This window comes from Dunckerocampus dactyliophorus, chromosome 21 (genome assembly GCF_027744805.1).
Source record: "Dunckerocampus dactyliophorus isolate RoL2022-P2 chromosome 21, RoL_Ddac_1.1, whole genome shotgun sequence".
In the NCBI taxonomy this organism is placed as follows: Eukaryota; Metazoa; Chordata; class Actinopteri; order Syngnathiformes; family Syngnathidae; genus Dunckerocampus; species Dunckerocampus dactyliophorus.
Window position 1 is genome coordinate 11,623,740 of NC_072839.1, and position 25,390 is coordinate 11,649,129.

The window sequence follows — 25,390 nt, forward strand, 5'->3', positions numbered from 1 at the left end:
ACGGTTTAACTTGGCATCGCATGAGTCCAAGTTGGGGTGTTGCCTGTCACTACTAAGGGATTTGATGTCGATATCAGGGTCAAAAATGCATTTGAAAGCCCCGCCCCAGAAAGATCAACAAATTGGAGCTAGGGTATATTCGAGTATTTTTGACTCGAGCAACCAACTCCCAACATTTTAGTCAACAACAGGATTTTTATTCATCCAAAAGGTAACTACAACAGGCATGTATCAAAAAGTCGAAAAGAGCAAAAAGCCCTTTACAAAATCTGGCTCGACACTCAAGTCTTCCTCCAAAAAAATGGCTGTCGGGACAAATTGTAAACAGTTTCATCAACAGTCTTACAGCACTTTAACAGCCAAATACAAATCAGCTAAAGTAACAACAACAAAAAAAGCACCTGTTGAAAAAGGTGGAGTTGTGCCGCTGTACAGAATTTAAAAAGATGAAACCAAAACAAAATGGAATGTTTAACTGGAGTAGTTCTAACAATATTAATAACAGAAGAAGGCAAAAGGGATGGAAGGACAGTGCATTCAAAGACAAGCACGCCATGCATTCATGGGAACAGGAGTTGGTTTGGTCACTTAGCGTGGTTTGTGCATAGTTCTAAGGCATCCACGGAGCAGTCGGACTGCTTGCATGCAGCCACGAAGGACACAAAACAACCTAACCCCCACCCCTTTCCTCTTTCTCCTTCATGGCGGAACCCTGAGCGACTTGTTTCAGGTGAGATGCAATCTGCCGGAGTGGAAGAATCGTCCAGCTTCATCGCCGAGTGTCTTCTGCACGCCCCATCATCGGGAGTACTTATGGCATCTGGTGTGTGTGTGTGTGTGTGTGTGTGTGTGTGTGTGTGTGTGTAAGGTTCTGCTCATGGCTTCAACAACGCTTCTTCACATTTGTGCTTCCAAGGCAAAAGTGTGAAGCCGCCGCGGGAGAGAAAGAAGAAAAAGCGTAAACAGTCTTAGTAGAGGCAGCAAAACGACTTGGGCTTGTCACGCTTTGTTTTTTACAAAAAAAGGTGAGGAAGAATCTTCGATACAAACAACGTGGCATCACTCAATACTCGGCTTGTCAAAATGGCACTTATGAAAGTTTCCATACTGCTTTCAAATCCAGTGGCTTCAGGCAGTATAATGCCAAAAAAAACAACAAAAAAAACCCAGGATAAATAAATAAAAATAAGCAAGTAAAAGAAATTACAGCAGGAGCCAAAATGAGGTATCTATGTATTGCTCTATGTCCAAACAAAAAGGAGGAATTAAAACTTAAATAAATTAAATAAAATCAGTGGTTTATCAAGATGGGAAGTGGAAAAGAAAAAAGATGTGGCTGTGGACGCCCTGCACGCTCCCTGCATTGTGTGGCCAAACCCAGACGAGGGAGCGTCAGGATACTCCGCTTCCCTGAGGTATGTCTTTGGAGCTGCTTCTTCCTCCTCCTCCGGTGGCGGTGGCGCCAGGCTCTGCCTCCTCGCCGGCAGCTGAGCTTTGTTCCTGCTGCTGGAGGGCGCCCCAGCTGGCCTTGTTAAGCCCCATGTGACCCAGCATGGTCTGGGACAGGCGCGTGTCAGAGAAACGGGCCCACTCTGCAAACAGCGGCTCTGCTACGTACGTCATGAAGCCTGGGGGAAGGATGAAAACACAAAGGATATGGGTTGTGGTCACAATATTTTGAAAGTTTTGTCATTATTAGACGAGTGGTGTTCAAAGTTAACTACTTACCTAATTGAATGTTGCCGACTGTGTTCACCTCTCTGTCACAAAGTGGGCTGACTTCTAGTTTGTGCTTCTTCTCAATGTCGCCTGCATAAACAATAAACCGAGTCAAGAGTGTGAGGTGAGACAAGAAAATCGACAGACAAGGAGAAAAAGCGGTGTTACCTTGCTGGAAGAACTCATTGGTGACTTTCTCGCTCCATTGCTTGCTCAGCTCCCAGGGTCTGCAGGGGTTACAGATGTCGGCACACTTCAGAGCCATCTGGAAAGGCAGGAAACACCAGAATGAGAACCAGCAGTTGGGCAAGGGGCGGTGGTTGACGTGAGGAAGCACCTGCAGGACAAAGTGGCGGTGGTTGGCGTTGCTCAAGCACAGGTTGCCCTGGTCCAGGCGCAAACGGAAGCGGGACAGGTAGTCGTTCTGCCTGCTGATGTCGGTGGCCAGGATTAAAGAGCCCAGCTCCCTCTCCATGCTCAAGCTGAGTGGGGGGTCACAAAGCTTAGTTTAAAGAGGAACACTGCAATTGTGATGGACGGGGATCGTCATGGAGGTTAAGAGAACTGACCTGTCTTCAGCGGGCAGGTGAGAGAAGAGCCCTGTCTCTCTGAGCAGCCCCACAGCCGACTTCCAGTGGTGGTTCTCCAGAACTGAGGTATTCTTTGTGTGGGAAGAAACAAGAAAACGTGCCGACATACGTTAATTAAAAAGGTCTGCTTTGTCTGTAGAGCTCGTTTATGAGCATCAATCATCTACCTCACTCTTGAAGTTAAGGGAAAAAAACCCTCCAACCTCAGGCTTCGCTAGACAACACAAAATGAACCCTGCCAAACTATGCTACAGACGCTGAGCTGTAAGTTTCAGGTTATTTTCTTTTTTTTCATGTTTTGTATCATGTTTTTCTTGAGGCCAGGGGTGTCCAAACTTTTTCCAGGGCTGCATACTGGAAAATGAAAGGACGTGGGGGCCACTTTGATATTTTACATTTTGTAAACCAGCCCATGTAGGTATAAAAAATGATGTATATTTTAAGAAAAAACAGCCTATGATGAAATTTTTTACCTTAAGTCACACTTTTTTGCTTGTTTTTCTTTTTGTAATTTTACAAATATTTCAACTTCTGCTCGTAATCTATTTTCCCATGATGTGAATATTTTCCCAACCTAATTTTCCAAAAATTGGAACCTTATTCTTTTGTTTTGTTTCTCATAATATTACGACATTAAAAAACAACAACTTTATATAACTTAATTCCTTTAATATTTCAACTTTGTGTCTAAAATGTAATTTTTCCCCTTATATTACAACTTTGTTCTTGTAGAATTACACCTTTTTCTGCCCTTTACAACTTTTTTCCTCTTAAATATTATGACTGTTTCGGTAATATTTGAACTTTATTCTTGTAAAATCACTGCCCTTTTTCCCTTTGTTTTTTTTGTTTTCATGTTTAATTGTATTTTCAGGGCCTATAAAAAAGCAGCCACGGGCCATGCATGACATTGTTGTTAAAATGTGAGTGTAATGTTAGCACTGTAGCTCACAGAGCTCCGCTAACATTTGTGTGTGTCCTCCTGTCCCACGCCTTATGTATGTAATTATGGCATCTATTATGTTAGTGTTACAGTATATATGTAAGAAGTAAATAAAAGTGCACTGGAGACACACTGTGGACAAACACACCTCATTAACGTTAAAGCGACAGACACACAAAATGGTGTTGTTCCCAGTCAGGCTTACTAAAAGCTAAATTCCAGCATCAAGGCTATATTTTGGACAACACACATTATTGTGGGACCTCTCTCCATTTGTTGAAAAATAGTACAATACGGGATCTTTAAACTAGAAGAGTCAAATGCACTCGGGACAAAATAAACAACGCAGATTTGTGTTTACCCGGTAGAGTGAAGCTAGATAGTGGTCAGTCTTTATGAGGAAAGGCTGGTTGACCCCGGGATGGTCCAGGTCATGTGTGGCAGCGGCGAGCAGTCCCAGCAGGATATCATAGGAGGTCAAAGACTTGGCCAGCTGCACTCAACCACAACATAAACACCTTCGCTCGTTATCAAGGCTGGACATGAATCAGGTCTGTTTGCATCTCACCATGGGCTCACGCATGTAGCAGTACATGGCCTGCGTGACGTCGGCGGCATGCACGGCGTTGTGGTAGGGGTTGTCGCTGTGGTAGTCCTCCTGGACCATGACCAGGAACCGCCACAGCTTGACTATGTCCAGCTGGAAGAGCTCCACCAGGCCATACTGGTTCAGCAGGTGGAAGGTTAAAGTGATCAGGCTGTTTCCTGCAACACAACATGAGCCAACGACAACATGTAAAACACTGTGTGTGTGTGTGTGTGTGTGTAGATTTTTATTTTTTTTTTTAACCCTGGAGTGGGGAATTCACTAGTTTTTAAAAATAACAAGAATGAATGGAGCCTTTGTTGTCTGCCATCTCTTTTCTGTCCTATCTCATCAAGGATGTTGACAAGTATTTTTTTTCCTGGTTTGTGGTTATGATTTAGAGGAAGCTTCTGTTGCATCAGTAAACTCTACAGGGCATACACACCAAGTAAAAACACACTATTTAACACACGGGGGCTCGTGCATTGGGGCGTTCATTGTGAATTATGTGCCAAGCAGCCAATAGGTGGCGCCAGCAGGATACTGTCTGCATGCATCACTCAAGTTTCTCACATTTCACATACCGTTGGTCAACCTATCGAAGAGGAAAATGTCAAAATTCCAGTTCCCGACTTTTTCCAGCATGCACTACAAAACAAGAAGGCACCGTGATGAGCAAAGATTGTATATTGAGGAGGGGTTTCACTCTTATTGCAAAAGTGTGTTTGCGCCGTACTCGGGCCTGTCCAGTGTAGTCTTCATCCAGGATAGGTAAGGGGATCTGCTGGGGAGCTCCCCGCAGCAGGCGAGACGAGTGCAGGTATCTCTGGAGGCTGAGCAGTCTGCGGACCCTCCTCTCGGGGGTGGAGCTTGGCGGCGTGGACCCGCAGCTGAGGCGTGCTATGCAAAAACACACACACACACACACACACACACACACACACACACACACACACACACACACACACAAATATAGCTATTAACAATAACTAGGATTGCATTAATACACGAGGACTGTTAGCAAAATTCATGAGCTCGGAGGGTCACACGGGTCAGCGATACGCAAAGGCTCCGGTGCTGACACAGCCGCCCACTTGTAAGCCTTTTTGTCTGCAGTAGACCTGCTTTGTCAGTGTTCTCTCTCTCACACACACACACACACACACACACACTTGCACAAAAGCAGCATGTCTGAATCAATTGTGGCTGCAAGCTGGAAACACAGCAGCATGAGGCGGGTCTCGCGCAAATGTGTCTGTGTAGGTATGTGATGTCATTGACAAGGTTTTGGGGTAAAATGGGGTCAGAGAAAAAGCACACCTTTGGCTTTATCATCATGAGTGTGTGATGGGGGAGGTGCAGGGGGTGGGGGCGGCACAAGAGGGACGCCATCGAGAAGCAGCGGCGGCGGCGGCTCCTACTCACTGTGAAGGTTTCGGAAGTCGATGCACAGGTATGGATGGGAGCTTCGTCGTTCCGGTTCAAATCCAACCTGACTTCTCACTCTCACATCTCCTGGAAGAAATTGGCACTTATTTCCTCGAGGCTCATGCACTTCCAACAGAGAGGTGTGTGTGTGTGTGTGTGTGTGTGGATGCAGGAAGTCAAATATACAGGAGCATATAGATTTGAGGATATGTATTTGATGGACAGAGCCACAATGATGGGTGCTGCCATGGGGCAGGAGACAAGCACAACATTTACTGAATGAACTACAGAGCGAACCAGGTGTTTATATTAAGAGGTATGGCATTTATTTGGGAGGAGGCCTCTTATAGTATCAAATAATATTACATTACCATTTTTTCTACACTTGATACTTTCATTATAGTATCCCGGAGCATTCAAAAGTTTGGACACACATTCTCATTCAGTATAATGACAAATTGTCCCCAAACATTTGACTGGTATCGCACATCATCATAAATATACATGGTATATTATTCTGGATTTTATTGGGGCCTGATTCACTCACAGAATTAGTTCGTCGTTTTTTTACCTTCACTGTGAACTTCAGGTTGAAGGCGTTGTTATTCTCCGGCGTCATGGCGCCGGTGTAAGCGACAAAGCTTGACGCACACCTCCAAAAAATTCTAACGGTACGTTTATGAGATGTACTACATGTACAACGGGCTTCTTTGTTATACACATGGGCAGTAGCGCCAGGTGGCAGACGTCGACATCGGTTGCCTTCTTCTCATTCTTTGCTGTGAGCCTCAAAAACCCGGCGGAATGCTGTTATCCATTTTCACATCGTGTAAAAAGTTCCACGCGGCAGACATGTTTGTTTGAGGTTTGTTGCCTTACACCTTCGCAGTGTGAAGGAAAGGGGGAGGGGACACTAAACTGCACCTGTGCCACAGGTGAGCGTTTATTCGGCCAATCGATCGGCGCATCCCTATTTTTTTTTCCAATGTTTTAATCAACGAACATTTATGTTGGCAGTTGTATTACCACCAGGGGACATTCCCATCAGTGAGTCGGTTGGTAAGTGAGGATGTGGGTGTGCAAGGCAGGGACGCATTTGATTGGTTAGACAGTTGATATGCATGAGCATTGCTCAAGAACAAGTTCGACTGGCGAAAATGACAATGGTTGGCCGAAACGCGCAGGGAAGTTGAGGGGATTCAACAATGTTGCAAGGCTGCGCATAATTTGCGGGGATTAGTTGAACGTGTGCGAACTGGCGCCATCGCAGCACCGCAAAATCCCGGAGGGTCTGCTGAATGCAACATATAATTTTCCTGACAGGAAGGTGTGGATTTGGGACGATGCACTCAGAAATTCATTTTGGTTGCTACGTGAGGATATACAGGAATTCAGTTACATTTTAAAGTATCAGTAGAGACCTTCATTTGCTAATTTATACATCATATCTGTGTATTTGTTATCTAATGAGACTACTTCCTGGTTCATACTTCCATTTGCCTTTTTTTGCTCAATTCTGCTAGCTAACCAAACAATGCAGCGAAATACATTAAAATCTCCTATAACATTAAAATGAAGGAAAAGGGGAGGAAATAAATGGCGGTGAGCCCTCATGGAAGCTGCGAACACAATAATGAAGCTTTGTTTTGTGTTGAAACAAACTGCTGTATTCCAGCTTCACACTAGACAGAACACAGCACCTCAACCCCAACCCCCCACCCCCACCCTAACCACTCCGTCATGTTTGAATTAAGCAAATAAACCCTCTTAAACCGAGCCCTCAAAAGTGGATTGGGACTTTGGCGCTCTATCCCCTTATTGTGGTAAACCCCCACCATTGTGGCAGTGAAGGAGAACAAGCCAAAGATGTGATTTTTGGAAACTCAAACAAGACTTTATATTACTGCGTGTATAAAATGTTACTTATGTGTAGCCCACACACACATACACACAAGAGGAGGGGACGGACAAGACCCTGGGCATGCAATGTAACCAAGCTTGGCTAGCAGGACACAGAAAGGTGATTGTAAACCCAGATAGAACTATGAATGCTCATCACAGGGCTGCTGCTGTGTGACAAAAACATTGGTTGTATCCAGGTGTACCTAATCATTGGATAGTGGTGTGTTTCCAGCATGGCACTTCTGATTGCGTTACACTCCAGTGGCAGCAATCACTCACACTCATATATGCATACATACACGTGTGGACCCCCATGCAGCATGTTACTTACTTGCAAACAGCTCTTTAAATACTACACAAGCTCCTAGCAAAATACCAGAAACTAAGAGTTACAATCCAAGCTATTGTGTAAAGATGCCCTACAATTGTCGTCATGAAGGAATGCGTGTCTAATCTGCGCCGCTGCACGTGTGAATCATAAATCCAACACAATTCATGCAGCCCGAGGCCATGAATTCATGCGTGCGTGCGTGCATCAGTCCCATCTGCAGGACGCATGTGCTCGGCCTCGGCACGTGCGCACACTTGACTGCGTGATTACTGCACATTTGGCGCGTCGCAGGGTTTTTCGCCCCCATCCGCGGTGCATTAGAGGGGTGGATGTAGGTCATGTCATCCCTGAGCGATGTGCGTCAACATGGCGGGCTGACACAGACCTGCATTAGCGTGCCTCTGCTCACGCTCAACTTTAATAGAAGGCGTCCACAAAGACAGATGCTTTGTGCTGGTGACGTACGAAAGCGCGTCATCATACTTGCTTGGCCCAGCAAAATGATTATAGAGGCTACACACACACACACACACACACACACACACACACACACACACACACACACACACACACAGCTGTTGCCTCACACGCATCAACAACTGGAAGGTAAACATTGTGTATCTCAAGTGAAGACTACACAAATCCATTCAGAGCTTCTTTGTATAGCCACCGCACATTAGACCCAACAGTTGTGACGCATGTGTGTCTTTGTTTGTGCATGTGTCTTTTGTTGCTTCTCTCATTTCCTGCAAACACCATCTCATCAACAAAAATGCCCCCAAAACAATGGATGCCATATTTTGTCATTGGCCTGGTGGGGTCTTCTTTTAATAGTTTTTTTAAATATACTGTTTTATTATACTAATTCCAAATCCAGAAATTCTATTTACTCACCTGCAGAAAGTACAAGGAATGCATTTTTAAAATGATATCAAATAACCGAATACACATCTTTACGATAACATTGTTAAAATAATACATAATTATTTTTGCTCTGAGATGGGGAGAAATGGAGGTGTCTATTTGAGGTGCGGCGTTGATTTAAGTGGAGGGTACAACCCAGTGATTTTTTACAGCGGAGGGCACTAACTGAGGACCTACGGTGTATATCTACATATCTAAATGGAATTACTCAACTACAGAAAGTACCTGCCGTTAATTTGGGGCAAGGTATTTATTAGTGGGGAGGCCCTTATTTGTAGGAATGCATTTTTTAAAATGACACCAAGTTAAATAATGTTAAATGAAGATAACATGATAATGCACATAATACATAACAACTAGCTCTTATTAAAAAATTTCTTGGGGGGGGGGACAATAGTCAAGCGATCTATTCATTTGATCAATTGTCTGTTTGTTTTCAACTAAATTACAGTGAATTTGCCACAAAACATAATGAAGCAGAACAATGTATACTACCTTGGATGGCTCAGGTTCCATATTAATCAGTACTTTTTTTTTTTTTTTTTTAACATTTCATACTTATTTTATATTGAATTTGTGCAGCAGCTACCAAAAAGGCCGCAATCTATAGCCGTTTAATACAGTAAATCATCTTCTCCTGGTTCACTCCAGGTAGGACGGTGGTCACTGCAATCATGGTAGCAAACAACTTCCTTGGACAACGGAAAGCCTCCAATCATATTATCACAAGCGGTCTGAGGGTGATGGAGGCAAGCACGCATTTACTTCAACCTGCCACAGTAAAAACACAGTATGCACAAACATGAATGAACACATGAACATAAATGCTGGCTTTTTTTTTTTTTTTTGGCTAAAGTGCAATCAAGGGACGTCACATAAGCCGACTGTGATGGAAAGATTACCAAAAGGGCACAGCAGGATTGAGTGAATATGCTCTTTTAAGATGCGTCTTTCCATAATCTCACTCGACCCTCCTCTCTCCGCTCCATGCGGAGCCATCCTATTCCCACCCTACTGTGTTTGCAAGCCACAGTGTGCGTGTTTGTGTACACCAGCGCTTACCCAGCATACGAATGTACAGCGCGGTCTGGTCCGAGCTGTCATAGGAGATGGCCCCACGTCTCTGCGTAAACACACATAAACAAAAGACAAATCAAGTGGGTTGTAAAAATAAAACACTCTCAATGTGTCCAGTTTAGAGCTTAATAACAGGGTGGGTAGGTGCAATGTTGCGACAGTTGGGATGTAATCTCTTGTGTGTGTGTGTGTGTGTGTGTGTGTGTGTGTGTATAAACACTGATAAACGTGTTGCAACTCTGTATCATCTGCCTGATACCGCACTCACACCGCCCTTATCGGGCCATGAGAGACCAAACGTGATGTGAACCCGCCTCCTTACAACACATACTTCAATAAAATACAGTCTATAAATATTAAGTGTCCCATTAGGCTTCGCTACACATTAAAACAAAACAAAACAAACAAAAATATAAAAGCCTGCCAACTGTCAGCTACAGACGTGGGCTATTCGACTTGGTCATTTTGTTTTTCTTCCGCGACTAGACTAACCTAGCATGATGTTGCTGTTAGGTCATTTTATTAATAACTTAAAAAAAAAAAAAAAGGTTCTGCGAATGCAAAAGCCTTTTCCCCCGGTTCATAGCGAGCTCTGGTCACAGGGAGCAGAAGAAGGTCTGGAGAGCAGAAATTGTAGCTGTGATGAAAAAAACAAAACAAAAAAGAAGTACCGCAGTGCTTCAGTCTCCAAAATGACAGATAAGATCAGCCCAATCGAAAGTCTAGGACACAATGATGGGTCAGCGGGTTACAGTTTGCGAGAAAACGCAACATGCTAAACAGAGTGCAAGGCGTGCAAAGCATCAGAAGCAGCATTCATATACATTACACCCTATAATCAAGGACAAACAGAAAAGTAGCAGAAACAAGTTTGCTTTGCACTTTTAAAAAGGGCAGACACGATTTAAACACAAAAATAAAGTCCTAGTCTGATGATGGATGGATCCTTAATGATGGTCACGACAGTGGTGTTGAGCGCCGTGGCTGTGCGTGAGCCGCACATGGCGTAGTCTTCCGTTCTAACTCATTCTCGAGATGTGGAAAGTTCTAGAAAAAAGGCTCCGAATCATCAGGACTTGCTGATTTAGGGATATATAACCCCTTGTGGGCCTTTGATGCGTAAAAGGTGGTAAAGGGATGGAAAGCACAACATATATGGCATCTGTTATGTTGGACAAGATTTAGACTGAGTTCCAGTGCGCATGTAAAAAGTGGATGAAGTGCACAATAGCGCTTCTTGGAGGAACACACACACTCAGCATGGACAAACAGTACATTAGCATTACTGCTACAGACACACAATACAGCATGTTCCCAGGCTGACTAAAAGTGCAGAAATTCTAGCGTCAAGGTGAGATTTTGAACAACATTTTGGGCAAAACGCTCCCAATATGTGGAGATTTATTTCATAACCACTATAATACGGGGCCTACGAGTACTATTGTGGGTACTTCCCAAGCAGATTTAGCCCAGCCATGAAAGTTTCTGTTCCCTTTTACGGCCTCCCTCTCTGAAAGTACAGACTGTCAAGTTTCTTTTGACTTAAGAGTCAGCGTGCTCCTGTTGACCTTGTCACAGAGACACGACGCCAGACATGGATGGCTGCTATGTCACGTGCCGCAGTCTCGCGCTGACGGCATCCCTCGGCACCGGCCGAGGGGCAGCAGTGGCCACTGTGATATTTTGTGTGTATGTGTTCTTGTCTATTTGCTCTGTCAACACACACCTGCTGGAGGTTGGGGTTACACTCAAGCGCTGTCTACACACGTCCTGGCTGCACTCTAGGCCTGTCCCCCCGCCTCCTCTGGGGCTCCCCCCAAGTGTAGGGTTTCCCCTTCCACAAAAAGCCTACATGACTGGACACTTGACTCAGCGGCGCTACCTGATTGGCTGATGATTGAGCCGCGGGGCTCCTGTTATCCTTCCAATGGAGCCAAAAATAGACAACTAGGAAAGCGCAGTTGTCGACGGCCACAATGTATTCCACTGGGCTCATGCAGTGTAGCGCACACTCGGGCTGTCAAATTATTGACGTTTTGATCAAATTAATCAGTTTTAAAATTAATTCATCACGATTAACTTTTTCTAATGTGTGAAATATGTCAATTTTTGCTTTTTTTTATGAACACAAAGATGAATGACAGAACACAATTATATATACAGTATTTGTGTATATTAATTAAATGTTATTCAATTATATCATATGTGTTACGTTTCAATCAAGCTAAAAAATGACACACGACGGTATCGGTAAACCGCTTATTTGAGCATCCCTAGTTAAATTACATATATATATATATACACACCGTGTCGGGAGGTCCACTGTCGCCGTTGGGTTTCGGGGGGATAGACTGCTGCGTGCTGGGGAGGACAGCACAGGTTCGGGGGTTGGTTTGCCTTGGGGCGAGGGGTGACACTGGTAGCGACAAAGAAAAGAAGGAGAGAGACCAGCAGGGTCTGCTGAGGGAATTCTGGGGCTGTTCGGCTCCAACACTTGAAGAGGACGACTAGTGGTTTTAGGAGGACAACGATGTATGACTTTTCTGGTAGGCTAACGTTTAACCAGCTGTCTTACACGCACTGTTCAGCAAAAAAGCATTTATTTAATGAAATTAATTCATCTTTCTGTGTATAAAATATCCCATGGTTCCGACATGGACACCTGCGGCTCTTTTTTTCCCCCTTTTTCTTTAAATTCAGTGGGTGCGGCTGCATACTGGTGCGCTATGGTCCGGAAATTACGGTATACATTTTGACATTTAAAATCGCACCTGACTATAAGTTGCAGGACAAGCCTAACTACAAAAATAAGTGCGACACATCCCGGAAAATTGTCAGCATCCAAGAAGATGTCATGTAAGCAAAAGTGGCCATGTTGCACATAAAACGGTAACACATTTCAATTCGATGTAAGCGGTGGATGTGGATACATCCAACATGGCATGGCACTGGGTCTGTTCACCTTCAGCTAGCATTCAACGGTTTATACCGAACACAAACACAACTTGCTCGTATATTCATTACTTCATGTCCCGAGGATTAGTGAAAGTCTCCTTCACGCCCCGACAACGTGTGTCCACTGAGATCATAACAGCGATCAATACAAAGCTAATATTTCACCAACGAGCAAACAGCTCCACTTGGGGTGGGTCATCCGCAACACCGTATTTTTGTGTCAATAGGCCTCCGTGTTTACACACACAGCACCGCCGCTTGGTGTGAACATTGTGTAGATTGTGTGCAAGCATGTTTGTAAAATGACATTGGGACAATGTGGTTTGGAAGTGATGCAAGTGCAAATGTTACCTAACAGGATCACTGCGACCACAAAAAAAAAAAAAAACATTGCTCGCATTTCATTTTAGCTCATCATCTCATTAAGTTTATGAACCTCGAGGTTAGCTACAATTACATAATCCAAGCATGTGTTGTGTACACTGAGTACACGCACTGTGTGTTTGTGGACATTTTGTTCAGTCCGTGCATCCACACTTCAAAAAGCAGGTATGCAAAACAAAGCGCATCAATGCACTGTTTGGACAAGGTGGTGCTGTGCCCGCACTCATAGTCGTTACACAAAGGTGTGGCGGTGCAGCGGCTTAACAACCGAAAGTCGCTCTCTGGCTGCAGACAGTGGCGATGATATCTGAGATGTCATCGCTGGTAGCTCGGGAAACAGCTGATTCGGGCGTGTGAAAAGTTTCCCCTGTGAATGTCCGGGGACAAAATGTCAGCCACATGAACAAAACATGCTGGACATCCTCCATCGCGTGCTCTTTTCTGATTAATTCATTCATTATATTAGCCCCCCACCCCCCGCTATGATGTCTCGATAAGTGCTTATGCAGCCATAGTGTCAATTTCCAAACAACGCCTGACCGTGAAAAACTGTTCCGCTTGTGTGCAAACGAGGCTGCCATATGAATCGCAGCTTGCGTGACTTATCGCTTTGGCGTCACTAGTGAGGCGCGTTGGTTGCCAGTTTACATTTGACCCACAGCCTCTGGCATGGAACGACGCGGGATTAAAATTTCTTCCCATCTGTTGGCCAGTGACCTCCTTTCACTCCATGGGTGACGTCGAATGGAAAAAGATAATTCGCCGGACTACACTGGAATGAGGTCATTATAAATATCGGCGCGCCCGATCAATTGTGTGTTGGCCACTGTTGAAAAGAGACTAAATATTTTTTTTTAGAAGCATCATGAGCCATTTGGATGTAGCCAGACATATTGCACTGATCTTCAATTGGTTCAAAATCAAGTATTCATGTGTGTTAATGATATTTGTGGCGCCCCCTATAGGTTGTGGTCAAAATGTGTTAGAAGACATGCCAGCATATACAGTATGTAATACAGATATCCTTACAAATTGGAATCAGTCAATTAATTATGGGCACACCTGCAAAATTGGCATGATGGCGGCCATGTTTTTCAACCAATCTTGCTCAAATTTTACGCACGTTTGTCAGCGCCCTGCAGGTGTGGACCAAATTTTGCGGCAATTCGCCTAAAATTGTTGTTTTGTAGAGTGCATTGGGCTGTGTGAGAAATTTCAAGTCAATCCAACTTATGGAGTCAAACTTTGGTGTTTAATAGCAGCACCCACATGTGGTGGATTGATCAGCAAAAGTAATAGGGGTTGGGTGCATCTTTTGACGAATTTTAACTCTTTTCTTGGGACAGAATCACGGAATTGGCCAATAAAAACAGAACACACTGTTAAACGTGGAATCTCTCGGAAACTGACATAATGTGAATGAAGTGCTGTCATTGTGAGGAGAGGGAACATTTGTGTGGGGAAGTATTTCCCTGGCGGACCGCTCAATCGTGGCGGAATCTCATCACAAACACCAGGTCATCACAACCTCAAATACCGGCAAAAGCTAGCAAAAAAACAAACAAACAAACAAACCTCTTTTGCAGAGCGTGAATGGAAGCTAGCGAGGTTAGCTTAGTTTAGCAGAGCATGGTAATGCGGCGGTGTATGTGCAGTGTTTCACCGCTTGTTAATGCCATCCATCCATCTTCTATGCCGCTTATCCTCACTGGGGTCGCGGGTATGCCGGAGCCTATTCCAGCTGACTTCAGGCTAGAGGCGGGGTACAACCTGGACTGGTCACCAGCCAATCGCAGAGCACATATACTGTAGACAAACAAACATTCACACTCGCATTCATACCGATGGACAATTTAGAGTTGTGCTAACATGCATGTTTTTGGAATGTGGGAGGAAACCGGAGTACCCGGACAAAACCCACGCACGCACGGGGAGAGCATGCAAACTCCACACAGAAATGCCCAACGGAGAATCGGACCCAGATCTTCCCGATCTCCTGACCGTGTGGCCAACATGCTACGCACTGACGCCGTGCAAGCTCTGAGTGAAATAAGGACGTTTTACTCTTGCTCCCAGCTCGTCTTAACCGTCAATAGACACTCAACACACACAACCAGCCTTCAAAATAAGAGTATTGCTCGCCACATACTGTCTAATTGTGTAACCAAAACAACGGTGTCACAAAAAATGTCTTTATTATCTATATTATTTATTAATAATGCAATTGGAATTGCATTGAGGACTCCGTCTTTCTTAACCACAAGCATTAATTTGTTGAGGATTTTGTAGCATTGTGTCTGTGGATGACATCCGATTCGAAAAGCTAGCCAAGCTACATCCTTTTTTGAAATACTGGGAAATAACTAAGGATTTTTACATTTAATTAACGGACATTTTATTTACTGTCACAAAGGTACGCATGCTGGCAAAGTAAGTCTATAAGGTAAAAAATGGAATTTGGGGAAAAAAAATCTAATCGATTTCATAAGGCTCTAAACTTTTGTGCGCACCAGTTCAGGAGTACAAACTATTTTTCACAAGAGTATGTACAAACTGCCAACAGAACAAGTAGGTATGCTATAATCGTGGCTCTAATGAGTGGTGGATAATAACCTGATTATAAAATTGACTATTAATAATTATACACTTCATGTTAGTGGAGTTCCTTCTGAAAAAAAAAAAAAAAAAAAAAAAATCACCAAAACCCTGGAGCGGTTTGGAGCGCAGCCTCGTCTCCATAATCCTCACATGAGTGTGTCCATTGTGTACGCTGCAATTCCATGAAACCTCGTTTACATGTGGCTCTGTTTCTTATCTCAGCTCATCCGCTCCGCCTGGGGTTGCGATACTCAGGTTTCTGAGGTCAGGGACGGCTGGGGGAGGGGGTGAGGGTACTGGGGTCACATGGCGTTAAAAACCTCTGACTATTAAAGTACCCCCAGGGCTTCTCTTGTCAGAAAATGGCTGTCTGTTATGGTTAAATAGATGCTAACAATATCCCAAAGGGCTGAAAACGTGAACTGGAATGACCTCGCTGGAGCAGAAGTGAAATCCTGTTCTGTTGAATATCTGTCTTTAACCAATAGAAACAGCAGTTGTCTTGTACATACAACATTTTATGGGGGAAATAAAAGCTCTTAGTGCATGTGTCAAACAAGCTTCCTGTCATCTTTCAATGCTAGTCAAGCGTACAGTGCCTGTTGCAGAATTCTCACACAGGTGCTTTTTCACTGTGAGTCAGAGACAACTGTTATTCTTGTGACGGCGTGCACGCCGCGTGCATGTAAATTCACAGTTTCAGACATGAGAAACAGAAGGCTTCGTTGGGAGCTATATGACCTCTTGCAGCACTCTGCCGTGCGGGACGGCACATTCCAGTAACTGTGTGCTAAGCCTCAACTGCGGGTAGATTCGGACCAGGCCTGTGTGTGTTTGGCACGAGCGGCCACATACAAAAAGCACTAGATGGAATCTACTTGTTCAGAGTGTTTTACGAGATCGCCGTCCACTCTGACGCACTCCACTTGCGCTCGCTTTCTGAAGAGGTGAATTGGTCCTCGACCAAGGAGCGACCGATCTGCAACCTCTTTTCCCATGTTCCCACTGGTAGATAAAACACCATAAAGCCATTCATGCAGGCTTTTATACCAGCGTTCCATAAAAGCACTACAGCAAAGACGCAGGGGGAGACTTGCTTCATATTCTCACTGGCTGTCTACCCTGCAAAGGAATTTCATTCATTTTAAAACGTCGTTCCCAGGCTCTAATTACTTTCCTGGCTCAACGTCTTCACCTCCTAAAGAAGGCCTGTCAATGATATGGACGTTAAAAGGACACAAAAAAGGTAAATAAATATGATTAACGGTGAGTCACGTTGACAGTTAGTCCAGTCACATTCTCATGGCCGGCTGCACTCGACACTGCGGCACAAAAACAGAATGGTCATGTGATAAGAGGGGCCCCCCTCGCAGAGACAAACAGAGAGGCAAAGAAAGAGAGACAGTGTCTGTGTCCGAATGAAGGCAGGATGTGAGGGCTCGCTCCCGTTTATTTACCAAATACTACACATCCCTGCTTGGTGACAAACACCGCCGCAGACTCCGGGAAAGTCCGAAAAATTTCACAGACGTTGGCAGCGCGGGGGTTAAAAAGCTTTTGAGGACGGTTGTGAAACACTTGGCTCCTTCAGCATTCTTACCACATCCTGAACCAACGTCAATGCGCGGGCCCTGCGCAGACACGGCACCTTATCGCCGCAGTTAAAATCAACAAAGTACTTTTCCCCCCCTCCTCTCTTCTCTCTTACAGTCGCGGCTTATCGCGTAGGTGCACAGCAACATCTATAGTGCGGATGCAACAAGCAGCGCTATCTGCAGTGCTTACGCATAAGCTTATCATTTGGTGTGTCTAAACATCCAAAATGAGAAAGAACTGATGATGATGATGATGATGATATTTCGGCTGGCAATGATGTGCTGCTGACAAGAGATTGACGTTTGCAGTGCAAGCAGCTGGCCTCCATTATGCACCAAAGCCACGTGACTGCAACATTCATTAAAGCAATGGTATGTACCAGTCTAGCTTCATCCCACCACCACCATCCACAACCTATCAAAATTGCTTGTCAAAAGGTGTAAAAAAAAAAAAAGGTACCAAAAGTGTCTAGTCTAGTCCCATCCTACCCCTAGAGTCATAACATACAATCATTTCTTGTGTTTCCATTGTAAAAAGCCATTAAGAGTACCAAAAGAGGAAAGTCTAGCTCAATCCTACAACTCCCATTGGTGAAATATTGTAATTTATTGTGATTCCATTGTCAAAACTTGTTATGGGGACCAAAAAAAAGTCTAGTAACAAGTTTGGTAACAAACTATAATTTCTTGCGTTTACTTTGTCAAAGAGTACCAAATTTGCCCACTTTTCTGCACCGTTTTTTTGTTGTTGAGTTATGGAACGTGCTGGTGTGGTATGGTGAGGTTCTAGAGGGTTATTGCCAAGTACACGACTGTGTGTGGATCGCAACAAAGGCAGTATTCAAAGCCAATTGTGTTTTGGATAACACCAGCACACTATTTACGCAGCCATCACCATCCCGCCTACACACCGAGTGGTGGAAAGACAGACCAGATCAAGGCCCAAACAGTACCATGGGTGAGCTGAACTCTATAGTGCTTGGCAGAAAGAGGGCTTTTGTGTTATGTGGCAGAAAAGCCACAAGGCGGTGAGGAGAAAGTGGCAGTTTCTGAACGTGAAAGCAAGATGGGACCCACATGACTCTTTTACGCTATTCCTCGTCGTAATAATCTGTGCACGATGCACGCAGAAGAATAAACAGACAAGACGACTTTCGCCAACATAAAAAGCAGTAAAAGCACTGTGAATCAATGAGGCCTTTTGTTGTGTAGCGCAACGCCTCCTCTTGCGCGCCATCATAAGCATTCCACGACCACAGAGTGACATATTTCCCTGAGACTCGCTCGTGTCTTTAACCCCACTTCGCCCCCTGTTTACTCGATGGATTGTCGTCATCAGCGGAGGCACGAAGGTGGTGGTGTAGAGGAAAAAAAGAGTTAGAAAGAGAGGATTTGTGTGTGTGTGTGTGTGTGTGAGCAGAACAAAACCGCAGAAAGAGAAGACACAGACTCGGGCCATCTGTGAGTCTGGCTGAGAGCCAAACCTCTGCCCACAGTGCCTAGGCACATGCCTAACTGCCTCTTTGTGCCATGCCAGTCCACAAACAACAGGCCTGTGGAACCACACATAAAAACACGGCAGCCGCAGAGGACATGCACACACTCTTAAAAGTCATAAATACATCTTAGCACACAGCACTTGTGCATGTGTACCATAATTGTGACGGAGTGGCATTTGCGTTTTTTTTGCCATTGCATCATACATGTCACTCAATAACAAGTGTGGCCCGTGGACTAAAAATGACCTCTGGCCCCATTTGAGGATGTTTCCAGCACGCAGTTCAGTTCCACCTGATCTGGTTTCCTCAGCTGGGATGGTGAAAGCTGCGTCAGCTACACAAATAGCATGATGTCATACCACTGCGACAAGGTAATCCACCCACAATCAATTCAACATAAAGGACAAAGGGGGACACAGTTCATAGCTTTTAACACACGGCTTTGAACTCCACCGTAAACCAGTGATGTTTTAAAATGGTCGGTATTGCATTTTGTCCATGAAAGTGAGTGTAGTGTGTCTAGCTGCGCCCTTGTCAAACACTGGGGCTGGTTGACCAATGGAAAGGCTATGGTTTGCATATGTAAACCCTGAATCAGGCTTGCATTTCCCTTGCAGGGCATATAGACAACTGCGGCAGCTAAAAAAATGGCTTTCAAAGCAACATTTTTAGCCAAAGAATAAAATAGAAATAGCAGAGCAAGGAGTGTAACTCGATATATGTGGCACAGTAGAGCGCTGCATTATCTGTAAAAATGAGTATACTTCACACTACTTGGTTTTGTCACCCAAATCAGTTGACAGTTGAGAGAGCGCCATAGTACGCAAGCCAACCGTGCTGTACCGTTGCATGCTTGCCCATTTTTTTTTCACGCGACAAACATACAAACGGTCAATGACTTGCATGGAGGACGTGTTTTTAAACCAATCGTGTTCAAATTTTACAAACATTGGCTTGCCAGTTCAACTTGCCGGTTCAACTTAACACCCTAAAGTTACAGTGGGTGTTTTTAGCGAGCGCTCCAATATTCTATTTGGGGTCAAACTTTGGGGTTTCAATTACAGCACAGGCAACACAGTGAGGGGTGCATGTTTTCATTGCAAAACAAAAGACATACATAGTGTGGATGTCATCTCTTGTGTAAATATAGCTGATAGCAGTAGTATTGCAAAGGCTCACAGTGGATTCCACGGGTTGCATGGTCCATGCCCGGGGATAAACGCCACTGAGGACCATTGATAGCTCAGACTATGGGTTTGTCTTAAAAGAAAAGCTCCCTGTGATAGCGTACTAGTTTGAAGATGGACACACATGAGTGCCTATGTAGAGCAGGGTTACACTCAAAGCACTAATGGACGGTGAAGAAGGCGCTTGAGGGGTCATATGGTGACTTCATGCTTATGTTGAACGCCACGGCATGCAACACTTCTCTTCTTGGGGGGAAGCAAAGGGAAATGGCCTGAACGGAGAGGGCTGTTTTTGTGCAAAACCCACAGAAAGGGTTAAAAAAAAAAAAAAAAAAAAAAGCAGACTGCACCAAACAACACTGGAGATGTTCTGTACTGTACCAGTGGACAAGATACATCTTTGCTGTGTACGTTCTGTGCTTTACTCACAAAGAATATTGAAACGAAGAAAGCAGGAAGTTGAAGCATGTGGTTTCTGCCAATGTGTCAAGGGATGTTGACATAAATAACAGTGTGGTGTGCTCCTGTAAAAGCAAAGTAGTAAAGTGATACAGTGATGCAAGATCTGGTCTGCTTTTTATCTGTGGCTAACATGCACATCTTTTGGCAGCGTGTGGTCAAAGGCTAATAAAGATAAGACAAATGTGAGAGTCATGCAGGTGTTTGTTGGGCCTGGAGATCAACAACCACCTGCAAGATTCCTATGGACCTATTTGGTGAAAGGGTGCATTAAAAGAACACAGGAACGGTGGTGGGCTACACAATAGGACGGAAGGGCGTCAGGGTGTTAGGATTTTGCTTACCTGAGACAGCTGTCTTGGATCAGGGGCCCCAAAGAGAGAGGAGCTGGAGCTGAAACTGATGGCTCCCCTCCGGCTGAGGACATGCTTGGGAACCGGCCTGTCTAGAGGCAACACTGGCAGCTGATAACATACTTCCATTGAATAGTCGGGATAAAAAAAAAAAAACAAGATAACAAAAATACTTGAAAACCTGTAGAAAAAAATATTTCAATATCTGCTATCGAAGTGAAAAGTGTTCATTGTGGGCGCCTCAGAAGTTGCAAAAAATGAATCGCCTTCATCTATCTCCACCGTTTGACCTCCTTTGGTGTCATTGTGGGGGGATAAAGACAAAAATCATGCTGCTGCTTCTTCTGCGGAGGATCCTTTCCTTCTCGTTCTGCTCAAATCCAGGCCCACGGACGACGAGACCTTCTTGCCATTTTCAGGGTCTTTATGGAGACGCTTCCTCATTTTTTAAAGCAGAACCCAACGTCCGCTGCTTTGCGTTCGGCTCAGCATATTCCGGCAAGAGAACTAAATGATACTTAAGAAAAAAACACACACACAAAACAACAACAAAGCTCTTCAACGTATCATATCGACATATTGACGCCAAAGCGATCCAAACTCCGGGATGGGAGAGCTCGTCAGTCTCGGCGTGGGGGCTTTTTGTTCCCCTCTTTCTATTGTCTCGCCTTCACCGATGCTGACACATCATCAACACGTTGTGTTCTCTTTTTTGGTCGTTTTCTGCAAAACTGCAAAAGATGAAGGCGCCGATGTCCAAACCTCTGTGGGAGATAAAAGAAGGGGGAACCCCTAGCTCATTATCCACGTTTCCGGTGCCTTTTCAAGACACACCACGACCGTCTGTATAAAAAATGTTCCTTAAAAAGTCAATGCAATTGTTGATTTCGTTTTAACTACTCTCAAAAACGACATTAGCGGCAACCAAGTGTACGCTTTAAAAGCACCACCTGCCAGAGATGGTGCTGTTGGGGAGCAAAAAAAAAACAACACGCCTTTATCAGGAGTGGACCAATAGAAAATAGGCAGCTGTTGTTACCTCCACGTCGGTTGGACGTTCGCCCTAACAAGAAATAGACGAGCTGCTCTGATTGGCTACGCGACTAGGGCGATCCCAAGACCTATTTGAGTCGTGGTTTGCAGGCGGCGTGTACTTTCTCAGGGGTATTCCTCCACAACGGGGCTTGCCCTGCAGCGGTCCACACATCATTGCCTGTGATTACCTTCCTCTCATGACTCATACTACTTGGGAGCTCAGCGGGAAATACAGCAGCTCCACTTGCAAGTGACTCAAGACACTCATACTGCAAATGGAAAAGCTGGCTCCTTTACTCATTTACTAGTCAGCATGCACTCCGTCTTTGTTGTCTGTGTTTATCTGGCATTGCCTCCAACATACTGAGCCATTGATTGATTTTTTTTGTTGTTTGATAAGGTGCAGCTGAACACACAACTGAGTGCTGAGTGGATCACATTTAAAAGATAAACACACAGCATTAATAGACCATTTTATTTGGGGAGTTTCGTGTGCTGGGGGGGGTCAGGACAATGGATGTGTCATGGCAACAGCCACGGTCTGTGCCTTGGGGAGGTTTAATTCCCTTCCCTCCCCTCCCAATTTCCAATGGTTGTGAATGTAGTCAGTCCCACACTATCATACCCCTGCTCTCATACGCACACAAAGACAAGCCACATCATTTGCAGGATTGTAAGACAACAAGAAGGCTAGTAAAATAGCTAATTAAAGCAGAGGCACGCCATGATTCCATTAAAATCATTATGGGCTTGATAAGAGCTGCATGGTGGAACTCATATTTATTTGAAACACAAGCATAACAACATCTACACTTTACCACTGGTAAATTGAATTAAGCTCTTCTTCAGTCAAATTGTCGTCAATGTACAAAAACGTACAGATGAAGTCAAACTCTTTACACCACCTCATAAATATTTTGCTTTGCAAGTACCACCTTTTTTTCTACCTCCACTTCACAACACTATTTAGCTTTGAACATGTGCTACATGCATTTAAATCACTTTCAGCAAGTTTGTATGATTATCTCATACACATTTCATGTAAATAGAGTTACAAGATAACATTATTGTTATAAAAATACTATTCATATTTAAGCATGTTACACAAGTGTAAAAATAAGTTCAGCATGTTTGGTAGGAATGGCCATTTGACTGCACATTGTAGTGTAAACTAATACTATCTGCAATTTCAGCGTCCACAAAGCACATAGTTTTCACTAACTTAAATTGTCAGCGTAATAATAGCAAAGTCTTAACATTTATCTCCATCCAGGCATCCATTTTCTGGACCACTTGTTTTCATTATGGGTGAGCTGGGGTCTACCCCAGGTGAGGTACACCCTAGACTGGTGCCAAGCCAACCGCAGGGCACATTTGGATAAACCACCATTCGCAGTCACGTTCACATCAGTGGATGACTTAGAATCATCAATTAACCTAGCATGCATGTTTTGGGACTGTGGGAGGATGCCAGAGTACCAGGAGAAATCCCACGCACGGGGACAACATGCAAACTCCATAAAGAGATGCCCAAACGGACAACTGAACCCTCTATCTTCTGACTGTGCCAGCCAGCATGCTAACCACTCAGCTGCGGTTTAGCCTAGCATTTATCTCATTATTTATGGTGCACTCCTGCAGGCTGAGCATTTAAGAGGAAGTGCTTCTTCTGCTTATTACATCTCTCTTCTTAAGTATTTGCCAGAAGGCAACTGTGCACTGTTTTTGCTTACAAAGCCGCTGTTGTCAGACAACACTGACAAGGCCTGATGGAGTAGGACAGCTGCGTCAATGGTACGTCACATCTGGCCTGTCAAGGCCTGTGTAGGGCGAAGCAGGCGTTATTGTTCATTACGTTCTTGCAAAGGGAGGTAAAAGGTGTTGTGTATACCTGATTGCCCGTGGGGGTACCGGTGGACTATCCCAGCGGTGCCCCTGGTGCTCGACATCCCCTGACTGACATCTTTTTCCAGATCTCTGTGGAGTGAAGTTGACATCAATTGCGGTGCCCCTAATTGATTCACATTACCTTGTGAAAACGCAGTGAGTCATTAACGATGGCTCCATTGCCAGGCAGCGCTTTTACACCTTGTTTGCACCATCTATGTGCTCACACCTTTAAACAAACACATTATCACACACATCATTGTGCACTATTTGTGAGATGTTTGCACAATAGCATGCCTTTAAGTTAGGATTAAACATACTGAATGCTATGCAATAATCACTCACATATACAATCATTGTCACAACTAATGCACCGATACATGTATGGCATCTATATATTGCTGCATCACTGTAATCGATTCGAATATTGTTTTTAGTATTTCTATGATTAGCAGTGCTAAAAACTGAACTGATTTTATTAGGTGCCATGGAATGATATTGCACTGTGAATGTGGCGCCATCTTGTGGCACAAAACTGTAAACAATAATGTAATGCATGTAAATAAACACAATTTTCCCCTCCGTGAATCACCACCTTACCGTGGTGGAGGGGTTTGTGTGCCCGAGTGATCCTAGGAGCTATGTTGTCTGGGGCTATATGCCCCTGGTAGGGTCTCCCAAGGGAAACAGGTCCTGGGTGACGGGCCAGACCAAGAGTGATTCAGAAGATCCGTATGAACAAACACACGAGGAGAGACTGCACCTCGCCCGGAAGTGGGATACCGAGGCCTCACCCTGGAGCCAGGCCTGGGGGAGGGGCTCGCAGGCGAGCATCTGGTGGTCGGGCTTTCACCCGTGGGACCCGGCCGGGCTCAGCCCAAAGAAGCCACACGGGATCTCCCCCCGTAGACCCACCACCTGCGGGGGCAAGCATAAGGTTCCGGTGCATTGCGTTTTGGGTGGCGGTCGAGGGCAGGCACCAAGGCGACCCGGTCTTCGACGGCCAAATCTGGTTCTTGGGACATGGAACGTCACTTCTCTGGCGGGGAAGGAGCCCGAACTTGTGAGAGAGGTTGAGACATTCCGACTAGATATAGTCGGACTCACCTCGACCCACAGTTTGGGTTCTGGATCCAAACTCTTCGAGACGGGCTGGACCTTGTTCTACTCTGGAGTTGCTGCAGGGGAGAGGCGGAGAGCTGGTGTGGGCTTACTAATAGCCCCCCGGCTCGGTGCCTCTGTGTTGGAGTCATCCCCGGTGAACGAGAGGGTCATTTCCCTACGCCTTCGGTTTGGGGAAAGGGTGCTGACTGTCATTTGTGCGTATGCGCCAAACGGCAGTTCAGAGTACCCAGCCTTCCTGGAGTCCATCAGAGGGGTGCTGGAGAGCACCCCAACTGGTGACTCTGTCGTTTTACTGGGAGAATGCAACGTCCATGTGGGCAATGACAGTGTGACCTGGAGGGGCGTGTTTGGGAGGAACGGCCTCCCTGATCTGAACCCGTGCGGTAGGATGTTGTTGGACTTCTGTGCGAACCACAATCGTCCATCACAAACACCATGTTCCAACAAAAGGATGTCCATAAGTGCACATGGCACCAGGACACCCTAGGCCGCAGGTCTATGATCGACTTTGTAGTCGTATCACCAGACCTGCGTCCACATGTTTTGGACACACGGGTAAAGAGAGGGGCTGAGCTGTCAACTGATCACCACCTGGTGATGAGTTGGATTAGATGGCGGGGGAGGATGCCGGACAGACCCGGGAGACCCAATCGTGTAGTGAGGGTGTGCTGTGAACGTTTGGCAGAGTCTCCTGTTCGTCGAGTCTTCAGCTCTCACCTCCGGCAGAGCTTCTCCTGCATTCCGGGGGAGGACGAGGATATCGAGTCCGAATGGGCTCTATTCCGTGCCTCCATTGCTGAGGCAGCCGATCGG

The 25,390-nt window shown here is 45.0% G+C and overlaps 1 protein-coding gene across 5 annotated transcripts; it reads right to left on the minus strand.

The window, feature by feature from the left end:
- Positions 1-175: 175 nt before the first annotated feature.
- Positions 176-21,496, minus strand: pde7a (phosphodiesterase 7A). Of its 5 annotated transcripts, XM_054765139.1 has the most exons (13): positions 14,503-14,537; positions 11,807-11,861; positions 9,486-9,546; positions 5,264-5,353; positions 4,575-4,738; positions 4,423-4,486; positions 3,821-4,017; positions 3,614-3,745; positions 2,289-2,380; positions 2,057-2,201; positions 1,888-1,984; positions 1,729-1,809; positions 176-1,628 (listed from the first exon to the last, which is right to left on the minus strand). In XM_054765139.1, exons 1-13 carry the CDS (start codon positions 14,520-14,522, stop codon positions 1,393-1,395), a joined length of 1,434 nt encoding a protein of 477 aa, XP_054621114.1. In that variant the 5' UTR covers positions 14,523-14,537; the 3' UTR covers positions 176-1,392. The 5 variants fall into 5 exon arrangements, with proteins under 5 accessions (XP_054621114.1, XP_054621113.1, XP_054621112.1 ...); XM_054765138.1 differs by lacking the exons at positions 11,807-11,861; positions 14,503-14,537 and adding an exon at positions 20,522-21,496 and having other exon boundaries at positions 5,264-5,350; XM_054765137.1 differs by lacking the exons at positions 11,807-11,861; positions 14,503-14,537 and adding an exon at positions 20,522-21,496.
- Between the last annotated feature and the right edge of the window lie 3,894 nt (positions 21,497-25,390).